General features: G+C 41.9%; 3 protein-coding genes across 3 annotated transcripts; 2 read left to right on the forward strand and 1 right to left on the reverse strand.

The window, feature by feature from the left end:
- Positions 1–2924: 2924 nt before the first annotated feature.
- szl (sizzled) lies at positions 2925–4147 on the forward strand. The gene is made up of 4 exons (XM_070973007.1): positions 2925–3205; positions 3334–3500; positions 3632–3724; positions 3837–4147. Exons 1-4 carry the CDS (start codon positions 2925–2927, stop codon positions 4145–4147), a joined length of 852 nt encoding a protein of 283 aa, XP_070829108.1.
- Positions 4148–5617: 1470 nt separating this feature from the next.
- Positions 5618–6888, forward strand: LOC139337330 (prolactin-like). The gene is made up of 5 exons (XM_070971875.1): positions 5618–5627; positions 5708–5886; positions 6039–6140; positions 6282–6467; positions 6679–6888. The coding sequence occupies exons 1-5, from the start codon at positions 5618–5620 to the stop codon at positions 6886–6888; spliced, it is 687 nt and encodes a 228-aa protein (XP_070827976.1).
- A 359-nt stretch (positions 6889–7247) lies between these two features.
- On the reverse strand, positions 7248–12715 carry dbx2 (developing brain homeobox 2). The gene is made up of 4 exons (XM_070972934.1): positions 12396–12715; positions 10774–10857; positions 8705–8889; positions 7248–7924 (listed from the first exon to the last, which is right to left on the reverse strand). Exons 1-4 carry the CDS (start codon positions 12670–12672, stop codon positions 7733–7735), a joined length of 738 nt encoding a protein of 245 aa, XP_070829035.1. The 5' UTR covers positions 12673–12715; the 3' UTR covers positions 7248–7732.
- Positions 12716–15385: the final 2670 nt, after the last annotated feature.

The raw sequence follows: 15385 nt of genomic DNA on the forward strand, positions 1-15385 counted from the left end.
CTGTGCTTGACTGTGCAGAAGATTTTTCAATTAAACTGTCACAGATTATGGGTGATTTATTGTGAATTGTCTCATGGCAGCTCCATTGTGTCCATCTGCCAAGGCAGCACAATAATGCTGCTGAAATGATTTGAATGGCATTGACCTGATTTTAGCAGCAGAGCGTTTGTATCAGCTCTTTTTATGAGACCACAAAATTAGAAAACATTTTAACTTTTATTGTGCTGAGTGAATTACCCTGGTTTAGCATACTGAGTCGATCCACAGATGTCTGTGGTTTCTGGGGGCATGCTGTCTGCTCACTTCGGCGTGGCAGCGTCTGCCCACAAGGCCCGGAGACTGGATGTGACAATTGAGTGCTACTGACAGTCTGCATGGGGACTGTCAGTCCTGCTGGAGCCCAGCAGGATGGGGAGTGGGAATGGGGGGTTGGGGGAAGAGAAAAGAGGCAAATGGGGGTTCAATCTCTTAAGTTAATGAGTGTCTTATGTGCAGGGAGGAGACAGCTTTTATCTGAGTTCAGTGTTGCAAGGGAGGCTAGCTCAGACACCCGGTCCCCCCTCCTTTCCTTCCCAAACACGCCCCTGTCTTTGATGTATATCTCAGGTGTTTGTTCTGCTGTCCCAGTGTAGACCACACTGTGGAGGGGAAAGATGCTCCAAATAGAATTTGTACTCTGTGCCTCAGGTGATTAGAACCAGAAGACTTGAGTTTGCAAAGTCTTTAGGTGACACATTTGAAGTTGGTCTATTGGTGCTACTGGAGTCACTGAAACTGCTCATTTACATTCACAAAGCTGAGCTGTGCTATATATTAGACATAACATGAGTTGTTATTTTAGGGCACACATCTCTTTAGTTTTGTAAAACAATTTTGCAAGGTACAAAAATGAAAATGGTAATGTCTTGTTTGCCAGTGTTATGATCTCTGTTTCACTAAGCATAAGAAGAAGAAGAAGAAGAAACGTACTTTATTGATCACATCACTGAGAGTTAGTTGCACACTACACGCCATGCTTCCCGTGAAATTATTTTTCTCCGCATTTATCCCATCCTCGGTTTGTCGATTCTGCGTGGCAGAACAGGAGCGGTGGGCTGCCAGCCGACGCCGACTAACCAGGATGATGTGCACTACCAAGGATGATTTCTGCATCTAGTGGAAATACTGACTATGCACCTGTAGAAAGAAGCATAGATGAGTCATGTTTGAGTCCACTGTGTAGCAGGGTAGTTGTGTTAAAAACAAGCTTCATGTGCCTTTTTAAAATACTTCAAGTACTACATTGGTCACATTGTCTAGTGGAGGTATGTTTGACAGATGGGTGTCCAACCACTGGTAGCTCATACTCATGCTGCAGACGAGAGAACAGTACTGTCTTCGCCAGCTTGTCTACCAGAGGAGTGTTTGACAGACAGGTGCCCAAGCATTCAGTTCATACTCTTATCTACTTCTCATTAACTGTGGCAGGGGCAGGCAACACATTACCACGACAGACACAGTGTCTACAGAGCAGCCATTAGGCCCAACAACAGACCCCTGCTGGGCTCCTGGCAGGGGGAGCTTGTTAAATGTGTGGACCTATTGTTCTCTCAAATTGGCCTGTGACTCTAATTGCCCAGTTAGTCCCCTCTTACGGGCTGTACTCGTCTACCCGAACTGGAACCAGCCTGCACTCATCAGATCAGGCTGTAAAAGTTGGCTAAGCTGGGGCCGATGGAGAGCTCTGGCTGGCTGAGCGTAGCCTTTGCTGGGGATAGTGCTGGAGTACAGGCACATAGGTGGGAGCAGGGATTATCAGAATTGGCTTTACATTGGCATGCCTGAAGCCATGATGTCTATGAAAGGTGGGATAGAGACCCCTGATTCATGAGGGAAAGTCCTCCAAAGGCCCCACAGGCATCAGCCACAGATACACATCTAAAATCTGTAGACAGACGACATCCAAACAAATACGATGATTCTCTAATGTAGTTCTATTGTTAAACTAAGAGGCTTAAATACATCAAGCAGAGAGAACGAGACAAATTAGCACTGATGTCTGTGTCCCTGGTCTGCATCTCAGGACGAGATCTCTGCTGTCTTGTATGGGATGTTGGGAGGCGTTTTCATGTTTTCTTAGTGTTTTCACATGACTGCCATGTACAGTAGCTGATGATGCATCAAACAGAAAAAAGCAAAGGGGTAGCTAATAGCATTTTACATGTGGATCTGAGTTTGTTATTGGAAGATCAAAGCCAGAAGAGACGCTGCTTTGCTAATGAGAACTGCAGGCTCTGCAGATGAAACCCTCCAATTAGGAAGCAGGGACACATGAAAGAGACTAGCAATATGAAGGAGACTGTCAGTCTGTCTACAAAAAAACTTCCAGAGATTGTCACCCTCAGCGAAGCCTCTTCTACGGGATGTGGTTTGAGGCTTTTACATGTCAGCCAATGCAAAAAAAGGTTTTTCTGTTTTTTGATGTATTCTGCTCAAAGCAAACATAACATAGAAAGTGGACAAAATAACAAACATCATCTTTTGAGGCAAGTGAGATCCTCCTGGATCTCCAAAAGCAAATGAAGTACATTCAGCATTCTGTGACTGGGCTCAGTGAAAGCTGGGCTCTGATTGCCCATTGCCCCCCCCCCCCCCCCCCCCCCACTCCCCCTCACACACCCTCCATCTGCTTACTGCCCCCCCCCCCCGTCTGCAGTCATCACAAAACAAGCCGTTGTCTCCAAACACATCGTCTCTGCGTCTTTGATAGGTAGTTGATAACAGACTTACAGACTGATGGGGCTGGCTGACCTTGCTGTATATAAAGCAAGCAGCCGCAGCTGCAAACCCATTCGAGGACAGCAGAGCCTTCTGACAACAAGCAGCCTTAGTAAAAACTCATCTGTCTACCTCGTGGGATCTCTGGATTTTGCTAAATATTCAGCATGGCTGTGGTCTTCACCGTGGTTCTCCTGGCTATGGCGTGCCCTTTAACAGCATTTGACATGGGTCAGTCCACTCGTTGCGTCGCCATCCCCAACCAGATGAAGGTTTGCAAAGATGTTGGATACTCTGAGATGCGGCTGCCCAACTTTTTGGGTCACAGCAACCTGGAAGGCGAGGTGGTGCCACGTTCAGAGGACTGGAGGCCTCTGCTGCAGACAGGCTGCCACCCTCAAGCCCAGGCCTTCCTCTGCTCCCTCATTGCCCCCGTCTGTCTCGACACGTAAGGAGATTTTACATTTTACGCTGTTTTTACTTCCTTTGTTCATCATCACAGTGACTTTCTGTTCTGTTATCAGTATTGCAGTAATTTTGTGTTCACCGTGTAACATTTGCCCTTCTTTCCCTCAGTTTTATCCAGCCATGCCGTAGCCTGTGTGTGGCAGTGAGGGACAGCTGTGCCCCGGTGCTTGCCTGCCAGGGTCACCCGTGGCCTGAGGCACTTGATTGTAACCGCTTTCCTGCCGAGGAAGACATGTGCCTTTCTCCCCATGCAAAATTTAGCCACTTTGCCAAAGGTATGTATGGACCTAATTATTTGAACTCTGTTTTTCTTCACCATTGGCAGAATGGAAGTGCTTGCTCTTTTAGATTTCCTACAGTCACTATATGCCCAACAGTTTTATTAAATGATGTTTTGTTATCACAGACTTGCCCAAACCTGCTTGCCAGAACTGTCCCTCTGTGGAAGAGGCTCCTGCAATGAAAACAGTCCTGGATGCTTTCTGCCAGCATGACTTCGGTAAGCTTCAGAAGTCTTTCTGCATTTTGCTGTAACCAATTCGGGCCCATTTTCTCACAATTGTTTAATTTTCCAAATTAGATGATAAATCCCTTTTTCCTCTTCTCCACAGCTGTGACTGCCAAGCTGCATCGTCGTCGCCTGCCTATGGGGCAGCCTGAATTTGAGGTTGAGGGCCGGGTTGAGTTTGTCCGCCAGGGACCTCTGCTGCCTTACGACACCCAGCACCTTCTCCAGCAGTGGATGCTCATCAATGTTGAATGTGCCAGTGCTCTGGTGCGCCCCGGACGGTCGCAGCTTTACGTGCTGACTGGTTCTGTGCAGCCGGACGGCACCCTTGCTCTCAGCCGTCTCTTCCCTTGGCACAAGAAAGACGCAAACATTGCAATGGCCACTCGTAAGTGGAAGCATCAGAGATGTTGAATGGCCTGCTACTTGTAAAAGCTGGAACCCTGCATCTGTGTTTGAAGTGTGGAGTCACATAACAAACCTCTTAATATGATTCCGCACCTTCAGCATATGTGATGTAAGGCAAAATCGAAGAGGAATTTTGAGGTGGAGAGTTTTTTCGCATTGGGTGTTAGTCAGAATTTGTAAAGTGAGCTAAATGGATCGAAGAACAGAGCTGGACTCAGACATCAATACCCTTTGCCTCCTTCACTACCTCACCCTTGCGCTGACAGCACACAGTTATAGAATGCACTCAAACTTGTACATAGTATTAAAAATTGTAAATGGATTGTAGATTATATTTTCTATAAGGATAGTGGTGTATTTATAACATCTTTTTTATGGAAAATAAAATATTTGTTCCATGAAACTATACTGAGTATTTGTGATATTTTACTGCAAGAATTTTGTTGCTCATACTGATTAGCCCTGGTAGTCCTGCAGTAAACACAATGATACATACAGCAAAGAACACGAGTCATGAGTAGGTCCTCTATATCTATTGCCGTCCTATCGCTCATTTCACCACAAGGTGGCACACTCGTGGAGAGCACTGGTGGTTGTGCCATGTCCCTTTTTCATTGCAAATTTTAAAAAGGGTATAAAGTGAAATACATTTAAAACATGCGTATGTTAATTTCATGTGTTGTTGCCTATAAACTTGACTTTATCATTTTGTGCATTGCATGTACAAACTGGTCATTTGGTAATGTGGAAAGTTGCTCTGGATGAGAGGTAGCACTGTTAAGAATGACTCATGGCTGCATTTGCTGTAGACAGACTGTGGAATTGACCATACTATGAAGCACTAATGGGAAGATAAATCACTCCCTTTACATTTGAATAGCCTCGTATCACTACCAAGCTGAACAGCTCTAGCTGGGGCTGTTGAACAATTGGCTCTTGTAGTTTAAAATAAATGTCAAAATGCTGAATGCTTTTAAGTGATTAGATTGTTGTTAGTTGCCTCGATTAGGCTAATTATCTCCAATGCTTTAGTTCGTAATAGTAATAGTAGTATGATAGTATTTATCACTAATGCAAGAGAAATGCATCATAACTTAATCAAGGATCAGTATACCAACCTTAGGTTGTATGTGGACACTTAAAGCGTTTTCTTTTGTAGTCATTTTTTTTCTTAGAACACTTAAAAGCAGAGCACAACAAAATAAAAGTTTTAATTTATCCCATACGCTAATATTCATTACTTTAACCTGACAAATTATGTATCGTGTAGTAGCTTTTCTGCCTGGGTTAGCTTTGTCTGCTCTCGGCTGAGCAGATAACTAAGCGAAGCATATCCTATGATGTGCAAAGAGACACATTGTATGAGCCAATTTGTTTAATCAGCACCGTCATCACTGTATGAGGTAGCTTCTGCAAGAGTAGCTGTGGTGGGAAAGGAGCTCTACTCATCTGGTGCTCCACTGCAAGAAAGGAACCATGAAGAAAGGTAAGATGAGAAATTAATACAAAATTTTTGTTTATATGTATGGCTGTTATTTTTAGTGAATAAAAGTTTTCCCCCCTCAGTTTGGTTTGCTGCATTTACACTGGTGCTCCTGGAGCTTCCCATGAAGGTTGGCACTGCCCCAATTTGCACCCATGGACAAGCTGGATGCCACGTTCTCTCCCTGGCAGATCTCTTTGACAGGGTCATACAACAGTCCTCAAGAATGCACGGCATCTCCACTGATCTGCACTCTGAATTTGTGAGTTCTTTTTTTCATTTGTGACATTGGTCATCCATCACCATCCATCACACTTCGACCTCCATTCATCCATCATCAATCACCCTTTGAGTTGGCTATTTCTCAAGACCAGAAATCAGTGTCATGTCTGATACGTGTGTGTGTCTTTGCAGGAGCAATATTTCTTTCCCAGCAAGAACCTTGTAGGAAAACCTAAGTGCCACACAAATGGCATACTAACCCCAGAAGATAAGGAGAATGCACAAAGGCTAGGGGTGAGCATTCATGTTGTAAATTTTACGTATAGTCAAAGCTACTTAGCACATAGATGATTTCACTGCATCTTGTGATGCAATTTTTGCAATCAAGTTGTACTTTACCACCCTAAGTTATTTATGCAGTTCTTTCATGTGCAGAGAGAACAATTGACAGAGGTGATCCTGAGGCTGCTGGGGGCTTGGGGTAACCCCCTATCTCAACTCTACCAGAGCATGTCTCAGGATCAGAATCAAGACTTCAACCACTACAGCTCAAACAAGGCACTGGAGATCAGTGATGTGGTGCATGAGCTGAGGGTTGGAGTAGCAAAAATGGCTGAGAAGGTAAGCTTCTAGATGTGTTGTGTGGTCATATCTAACAGTGACTATATTTATTACAGTGTTTTAATGTGATCAGTTATTTGGAGTGTATCACATTCTCGTTGGAAAGCATCACTACATTTAGTTTTCATTTCTGTGACATACTGCATGTGTCTTCATGCGTTGCTTGAAATAATTAATTGAGCACCATCAATTTTTCTTGTGTCTGTCTCAGATGAAGCTCTTGGGAGTGTTTGGTAACACTGTGAGTTACATTTCTCCTGAGAGTTTGGTCCCCTCTTCTTCCTTTTCTTTCTACAATCAAGGAGAACTCAACTCAATGGACCATCATGACTTGCTCTACTGCTTCCGCAGAGACTCCAACAAAGTCAAAAATTATCTCCGTATCCTGAAATGCACCACCCTCCCTGGACTGGACTGTTAATGGTGATAGCAAAGCAGTCTAATGTAGTATCTTTAATTTTGTCTAACTAGAAAATTGTGCTTACATCCTTTGTAATGCATTTCATGTGTGCATTTGTTGTAGAGGATTGTGTGTGCTGCTTGCAGTATTATTGTTATAGGTAATTAGATAAGTTAACTTTTGAGCATTGAGCATGAAAATAAAAAAAAATTAAACTTAAAGTAAACCTTCATTATTGTTTTTGGTCATCCTCTTAATGGGGAGCACAAGCTCTCCATATTTATAGAACTGGTAGATGGTGCATAGTAGAGTGTTCATTACCATGTAAATGGGTTTGCTCCAGAGAGGCCACACAATAAGAACAAGCAATGTGGAAATCAGAATTCATTCAAACACTTTATTTACAGTTGATCTACACATTCAAAAATATTTACAAAATATATCATGTGAAATTTGACTTCAAAAAGGTTTTGGATTGTGAGCAGAGTATTGTGTAAAGCTGACCAAATATATTAAAGCTGACCAAATAAGAAATGTCCGATGCATTAAATGAAGTGACTCATTTGTGCCTTTAACCGATTGCAAATACAATTAGAGAGTGGAGATTTTTCCTGGAAAGTCTTGTCAATGTACCAATGAATTGCTCACTGAAGCCAGTGAACTGCAATGAGATGTTTGACTGAGCAATTACATTTATGATGCAACAAAAGGGTTACATACATTGAATAGTTAATATTATCAGTGTTAGTCTTCAGACAGCGTATTCCATCCACACATTTTACCACCCTCCCATTGATGTTGCCCTTCTATAGGTTGTTGTGAATTTGAGAAAGTCATTAGTTTATTTTCCACTCATTACAGCCTCTCATGTGTCCCTGACACTCTTCTGTGGTGGTGATCTCTCTGTTCTTGCATTGGTGTGATTCTGTGATGATTCTTCCTCTTCCTGAGCAAGACCTTGGGCCATGAGCTCGTCCATTGGGGAGCGAGCATTATGAACCTCCTTCTCCTTACAGTTCCTCCACTTCATTCTGCGGTTCTGGAACCAGATCTTCACCTAAAGCAGCAGGAGAATGGAGAGGTAATTGTAGTTCAATTTATGTTGTAGACTTTAAGCTGTGCTAGTGGTGGAGCTCTAGGGATGGCAATGTCTGTCTGTCTGCCACTTTGGTCCAACAACTGTTAAAAGGATTGATATGAAATTTTGTTCATACCTTCATGGTGTGGACAAAGAAGAAAATTACTGACTTTACCTGACTTTTACCTGTCATGCTAATACAACTGAAATTTGTGGTCAGTGATTGAAAACTGTGAGCCACCCCAAAGCCCACACATGCACAAAAAGGACACCACCATTCCAGAAAGATTTTGACTAATACAGTGGCCTGCTTGTCTCTGTGATTGCTAATGTGAGAATTGGCAACACTGCTAGTGACTAATCATCTTCATTGTACTTTGTGTTTAGTGCTCTTTAGCAAATGTTGGTATGGTAACACACTAAACTAAGGTCATACATACATACATACGTATTATACCTACCTACAGTATAGGACGTTAGAATTGTCATTGTGAGCATGGTAGCATGTACATGTAGATGTTAGCTTTCCGTGAAGACCCTCACTGTGCCTCACAGAGCTGCTAGCATGACTGTAGACACTTTGTCATGTTTAAGCCAATATTCATCAGGGGTTTGCTGACTTTCATGATGTTGCTGTTCGTCACAGTTGATGGAGGAGGATAAACGCTCATACGCACATGGTTTTTTCTGTTTTAATGATTTTTAGCCTAAAGTCTTTTAGAATCAGATTGTAAGATTATGTAATTCAGACTCGATTACCTGTGACTCCTTGAGACTGAGATCAGCCGCCAGTTTGTTCCGGTCTGTCTTGCTGATGTATTTCTGTCTCCGAAAAGTTCTCTCCAGCTCTTTCCGTTGTTCCTCAGAGAACACAGCCCTCCTGAGGATCCCTCTGCGTAGTTTAGGACTTATATCAGCAGACCACATTCGGATATTTGTTCCCTCTGAAACATAGAAAAAAACCCAAGCTGTTGACCCAAGCTACTATGTCAGCATCATTGAGGTGTTGATCATTGATCAGTAACTTGTTGGTGGACTGTGGACACAATTGTAAAATAAAGCATAGCTTCAGGGTACAAGCACCAGTCAGGAGAAAACAGTTTGTGTTGTGATTTGAGATGAGACATCATTATATCGGTTGAGCTGGTTATGGATCATTTTCCCAAGTGTTTCATGATGTAGGTTATTTGAATTCAATGGAAAAAAAATCCAATTCTGTCTACAATCAGTGTGTACTCTTTTCTAACCGTATCACATTTCCTACCTTTTCAGTCCAAGATCATGCCTCTTTTTGTCACACTCACTTTATCACTCACTTTTGATTTCTTTTTTCTATTTGTCCAATTTAACAAACTGGGGGTGACTAAAGAGAATCGAAAGCCACTTCAACTGAGAAAAAGGGATTTGATGAACTGTGAGGAGCAATCCCACGCTACTTCACTCACAGGTGCAGGCACAACAAAAGTCAAGTGGAACAATTTATCCAATCCATTCAACTTTGCCTTTTTAATCTGTACGACAAATCTGCACATAGACCACCTCTAGGGAGCACATAACAGGTTTGGACATGCTTCTCACTTCTCTATTGGGACTCAATGGCTTTCACTTAAATAGCTGATTACCAGGTCATTCCTGGGCAACGTGTGTGTCTACCCCAGTGGGTCAGCTATAGAGCCCTGTGGGACACCAACAATAGAGCCGTTCAATGGAAATGCCATTACTCGATGGCTCACTGGCCCAACACTAAATCTTTTCACTTGCAGGTATGAAGCTAGTTTGTATGTGAAGATGAGCTCGAATAAGTCTATAAAAGTCACTTTCATTGAATGCTTTATGTCCTAGTCAAGAAGTCTCCAATAGGCAGGAATGAGAGTTGAAGGACAGGAGAAAGGAGGGGGGTCGGCGAACCAAGCTCTTTAGCCACACAATGGCTTTGGGGTGTTCCTGGTTCAGCCCACTTCTGTAGAGAAATGGACAAGTTTTTTGTCCTAAGCGGAGTTCATTGCTGTGGTGAAAAATTGCAGTGAGGTCGCGTGTGGATGGTGGAGTGAAAGTGCCAATTGGTCACGGCCAGACTTGGCATTGTTGTGTTGCTGGGCACTGTGGGAAAGTGTCAGCCTACTAAGAGGACTCCAGCGACATGTGGGATGAAGGCTTTCTGATTTGTGCTATTTTCCACAACATTTGACAGGCATCATAGGTTCCAGCGACTAATAACTTCCAGTTGTTGCGAGACAAAGCCGAAGTACAACAGCTGCTAGTCTTAATTAATACTGCAAGGGTGCAGTAGAGAGCACTAGTACTCTACTCTTAAATGATCTGATCTGAACCATTTCAAGTACAATTCAAGGGCTAATTACTTTATTTCAGGTGCAATTACAGTTTTCCTGGATGTTTTCAAATTTTGTGCACTCAGAAAATTTAACTTGAAGATGTTAACATTCACAACCAGACGTATTAATGTGCCGAGGGAGTGCTAAGCTTTGAAACAATCTGCTTTATTCAGCAGCAAGAATCCACACCTGGTAATTATAATCTTAATATGACAGAAGACAAGATGTTTATTAGCTCTGCATATTTGCGCTACTGAAAGTGTGTATTTGCAAGTACAAAATAGGGGGCCCCAGGGACTCTTAAAAGCCTTGCAACCCACCCCTCTTCCCCATCCTAAACAGCCGTGAATGGTTATGAATAGAGCTGTGCAGAGTTGAGCGGAGAATTAGCTCTTTGGCATTGCATCAGTAATTAGCTGTGGAGAGCATGAGAGACCCTGCTGCTAATGCTTAGAGAGTAGCTGAGGCATTGCTGATGAGGCATAAAACACTCACTGGAGAAGACAGGAGGGGGGCTGGACCCACCACAGCATGCCAGCAGATACTGTGGGCTCCGCAGGAAAACGGTGCTCAGTACACCTGCAAAGATAAGATACGAACAGTCAGTTATAGTCCTGCAGTAAGCAGGTGAGACAAGTTTGGTCCACAAGGGACTATACCTGGATCTATATCTGGAGTCCTACATTGTCCATTTTTTGCAGTTGTTTCTTTTTTAATCTACATTTTTACAATGGTGCTGAGCTTTAGGTGATGCTTACAGATGGATCAACTTTTATTTGACTTTCAGATGTTTTAACAGCTAAATGTTATTTGAAAACTACTCATGTAAGAAATGGATTTACTACTTGGGTTTTAAAATTAATTGCTTCAATAATAATTGGGTTCTATTAATGAAAAAGCCATATTAGAAATTTAATCTAATTATTATGTTTGCACAGGTTCATAATAATTGAGTTTAAAATATTTCATTTATCTTGCCTGTCATTGCAGTTATTGGTATTTCTCATCTAGACTGAAATATTCAATCAAATGTTTTATCAAGTATTATCTGTTATGAAATATAAAGGTTATTAAATAAAATTTGTTGCTAATTGTATTATATTGAATTGAAATATATTAAATTTTTATATATATATACATATATATATATAAATTTAAGATATTTCATATTAAATATAGATACATTTTGAAGTAATTAAAAATTATACATTTTACAAAATTCTTCATCAAGTGTTTCAGAGTGCTGCATCAAGCATTTAATGGCTTACACACACCTAACATTTGAAAATATAGTTCATAATTGAAGTTAGAAAAAAGGGCTTGAAGTTTTTCTTTACCTTTCGACACCCCTAATTCCATAAAGTTGGGATGCCGTTTAAGACGAATAAAACAGAATGGGTTAGGTTAGGGTTTTGACATATTCTGAATTGAAAACAGCACAAAAACAAAATATTTAATGTTTTATTTCATCAGCTTCATTGATTTTTGTAAATATCTGCTTATTCTGAATTTGATGCAGCAACACGTTTCAAACAAGTCAGGACAGGAGCAACTAAAGACTGGGAAAGATGTGGAATTTTCCAAACAGGTGTTTTTGGAGGTTGATTGGTAACAGGTGAGAGTATCATGATTGGGTATGAAAGGGGCATCCTGGAAAGGCTCAGTCGTTCATAAGCGAGGATGGAACGAGGTTCATCACTTTGTGAACACATGATTGTTTTAAGGACATTACTACATGGGCTCAGAAAAGAACATTTCGCTGTTGGTAAACACAGTTTGTTTGCAAATGATTGAATTCTGTTTTTCTTTAGTTTTTACACATCGTCACAACTTTTTTGGCATCTGGGTTGTAGTATATTACAAGCAGGAAATACTTGCAAAAGTAAAACAAGGAAATTTCAGATGTTGACAGATGCAACAACAGTCTGATTTACAGCCTAAAATGGAGAATGTTTGAAACTTGACAAGTGAAATAATACTTATCCTTTTATTTAAAAGGTTAAAAAGAACTGAAAGAAATTCACATATGACATATTGACAGAACTTAATCCAGATAGCTTTGTTTTAAAAAGTCTGCTTTATAATAAAAAACATTATAAATAAAAAAACCTGTTTACCTGAATGTGGCAGAATCGGTCCTCCTAAATCTTTCACCTGCTGTGGACTGTGGGCCTGGCTTTGGTAGACTCCATGCTCAGAACCCCAGGTTCTCCTTGGACGTTCACCTGTTGCTAGTCTCAGGTTTCCACCGACTGTCCCCCCTGGACAGGCTGAAGGCGTCTGCGACTGCAGCAGATTGTCAATAAGAAAACTCTTTCCCGAGTTCCCGAAGCCGGGTAAAGCAGGAGGAGAGCCGGCCATATTCCTCCTGGTGCAGCTCTGAACTGAGACCATCCTGTTCACACAGTGACCCGAACACTCGAGTTCCCTCTTCAGCAGTCACAGCTCAGTGACACTAAATTCTCCTTTAATCCCTTCTTGAGTGACCAGGCCAACTTCATTAAACTCTGAGGAAAACAAAAGTTTTCTGCTCTTCCTCTTTCGGGCCTGCACTTTGCTACAGGGCTGAGTCGTGATTGGCTGAGAGGCTCTAATGTGCTTCTCAATTCAGATAAGGCTGGGGTCCTTTCTAGAGTGGCAGAAGGTGGGTCTGACTCATTCATTATGTCAACTAGCCTATTAAATGATAGACACCAGAGACAATGAACTGCTGGCCAAAGTTTAACATGCACCAAACAGTCTTCTCCAGTAGTAAATAGTTTTCTCTTTTCTCCAGCCTCCCATTGTGCCTCATACAAACCGCTCAGCACTTCATTTGCAATGTGCTTTTTTCCCCGTTTCATTTCAGAAACATTGCTCAGTGAGGGTTTTCCTGATTGCAAAATGATTGAAAAACAGTGTGAATAAATATTGGTTTACAAAGTAATCTAAACAAATTTTAAGAAAAGACACTTTCTCTTTAAAAATCATGAGAAAAGTGCAAGAAGCTGATGAAAACAATGTTCTTAAAGAGATCACCACCTTGGTAATAATAATATCTTATTAATTAAGATCTCTTAAAGGTGGTAAGAACTTTGTGTTTTCAAGGTTTTGTATGCAATTGCATAATAAGAATTGTATTGTCTCTTTAAAACTGAGTGTGTCTGTAGATGCACTTCAACAATATTAACAGATGGACAGTTTTGACATTGTGTCCCTGAAAAAGCGATTTGTAACATGACAGTGTTATTGTTTGCCAGTCAGCCAAATCTTTTATTTAACATTTACAGAGCGGTTTAACTCCTGGATGTTGTAGCTCAGCATTGAGAGACCCATGCGGCTCCACAGGCAGCACACACACACTCAACCACTTAAATATTTATACCGTGCTGGTCTTCAGTGTGGTGGGGGCATATGCTGCATATTTGAACTTTGCAACTGTAAAATAAAAATGGTCACAGGAACACACACACATGCATGTAGGGATGTTTTGGTACAAACGCGTCCAATGAGAGGCTTGTGTAACCTTTCACACTGCAACTAATGATCCTCATCATAATAGAAAGTCCAACAAGAGGGGCGACAGACCCGGAGTTTAGGCACAGTAAACAGGCATATCCACACTGGTCGGGGGGTGGCAGGGAGATCCAGTCTGCGCGTGGAGATACCTCATGCTGAGCATGGAAATTGGCCCAGACAGCTCAGCCTATTGTGTGATGGCCAGGGAGCCAAAGGTTGCTTGTAATCAAATTTGAGGTTTTATTCCTCAGACTGGTGGAGAAGGCATAGCGTTCTGTCACATGATGAGTGTTAGCTAGCCTGTGTGCACTATCTACTTTTGTGTAGTGAGAGTGTGTTAACATGCTCCACATAGTCCAGTGGCTGCGATAGTCTCCCAAGGCTGGAGTCATTTGTTTGTGTGACGCTGAGACAAAAAAGCCCACACTGTTCTCCAGTGCTCTATTTACTGTATTTGCTTCTACTCTGAAAGGACCCTGATTGTGGTTTATGTGATAACATTGAGGATATCTGTTTAGTATGTTTATCCAGTTGAATTTCTCTCCACTTTAAGTAGTTTTTTTTTAGCACCAAATAAGGATTTGTGATAATTTAAAACATCAAATCTAACAACCCTGCTGCAATATCATGTGTTCTTGTTAAATCCATATATTTCTCTGTTCTCATTAATATTTTAGGTAGAACCAATCTCACATGACTTCATGCGCTTTTTAAAAGGCATCGCTAACAGCGTATTATCATTAAGATTCACCACTTCGTAATTAGCCAGATTCCAATAGAGCTCTCCAGGAGAGGGAGGTATAATTAGGCTATTCTTAAACAGGAGGTCTTGGAAACACCCTGAAGCAAGTTCATGTGAATTTATTTGATGTCCATCTCTTTTTAGAAATGGAGGGAAAAAACAGGGGTCCCTTCATTCAGAATCCTCACAATGGGCCTGTTGAAAGCTAGCACTCTGCAGACCGGCTGAGATCCCTTTTCTCTCTTTTTTAACCCCACTAAAGCTCTTAAAAAGATACCGGCCCATTGCACACGCAATTGATATTCCACCACTCGAACTTAATATCGTGAATGGAGGGCCAAGCTCTATGAATCAGGAAGACAATGCGCTTAGCTTAGCAGCAAACTGGCACTTTGTGTGCCGTGTCTGTGCCCCAGAGGAGGAAGTTTCTAATGTGAGCCTCACAATTGTGTGTCTATAGAGTTCTAATGAGCTTCTGTATGCTGAGTGAATGGCTGCGGGCCATTCACCATGAGGGCCCAGTGAGCCAGCTCGCTGCACACATTCACAATAGCAACGAGGGGGAATGGGAGTGGCTGCGCAGAGCAACTGCACTGCATGGACAGTCTATAAAAGATCAACATACGTATAACCATGTTTTGATTAAGAGTATGTGCATCGTAAGCCGGTTACATGTAAAAACATCTTTTCAGATTCAGCCCTCTGTCTGTAGTAAGCCGCTGTGTTTGTCACCCAGACAGGGAGCCTTTCCATGACTGTACCGCGAGCCGATAAATGCTGAAATGCCGGCTTTCCTTTAGTGTTTATGCAGAAAGTGGAGCGCTTGCAAAACGATGACGTAAGCCACACTTGGGGGGTTGTGCAGCA

This window comes from Chaetodon trifascialis, chromosome 10 (assembly GCF_039877785.1).
Source record: "Chaetodon trifascialis isolate fChaTrf1 chromosome 10, fChaTrf1.hap1, whole genome shotgun sequence".
NCBI lineage: Eukaryota > Metazoa > Chordata > Actinopteri > Chaetodontiformes > Chaetodontidae > Chaetodon > Chaetodon trifascialis.

Coding starts and splice junctions, on each gene's coding strand:
- szl (XM_070973007.1), top strand. CDS start 2,925: ATGGCTGTGGTCTTCACCGTGGTTCTCCTGGCTATGGCGTGCCCTTTA. Junction 3,206..3,333: donor GCCCCCGTCTGTCTCGACAC/GTAAGGAGATTT, acceptor TCTTTCCCTCAG/TTTTATCCAGCCATGCCGTA. Junction 3,725..3,836: donor TTTCTGCCAGCATGACTTCG/GTAAGCTTCAGA, acceptor TCTTCTCCACAG/CTGTGACTGCCAAGCTGCAT.
- LOC139337330 (XM_070971875.1), top strand. Junction 5,887..6,038: donor CTGATCTGCACTCTGAATTT/GTGAGTTCTTTT, acceptor GTGTCTTTGCAG/GAGCAATATTTCTTTCCCAG. Junction 6,141..6,281: donor AGAATGCACAAAGGCTAGGG/GTGAGCATTCAT, acceptor TTTCATGTGCAG/AGAGAACAATTGACAGAGGT.
- dbx2 (XM_070972934.1), bottom strand. CDS start 12,672: ATGGTCTCAGTTCAGAGCTGCACCAGGAGGAATATGGCCGGCTCTCCT. Junction 8,890..10,773: donor CCCCCCTCCTGTCTTCTCCA/GTGAGTGTTTTA, acceptor TCTATGTTTCAG/AGGGAACAAATATCCGAATG. Junction 7,925..8,704: donor TCAGTCTCAAGGAGTCACAG/GTAATCGAGTCT, acceptor CTGCTGCTTTAG/GTGAAGATCTGGTTCCAGAA.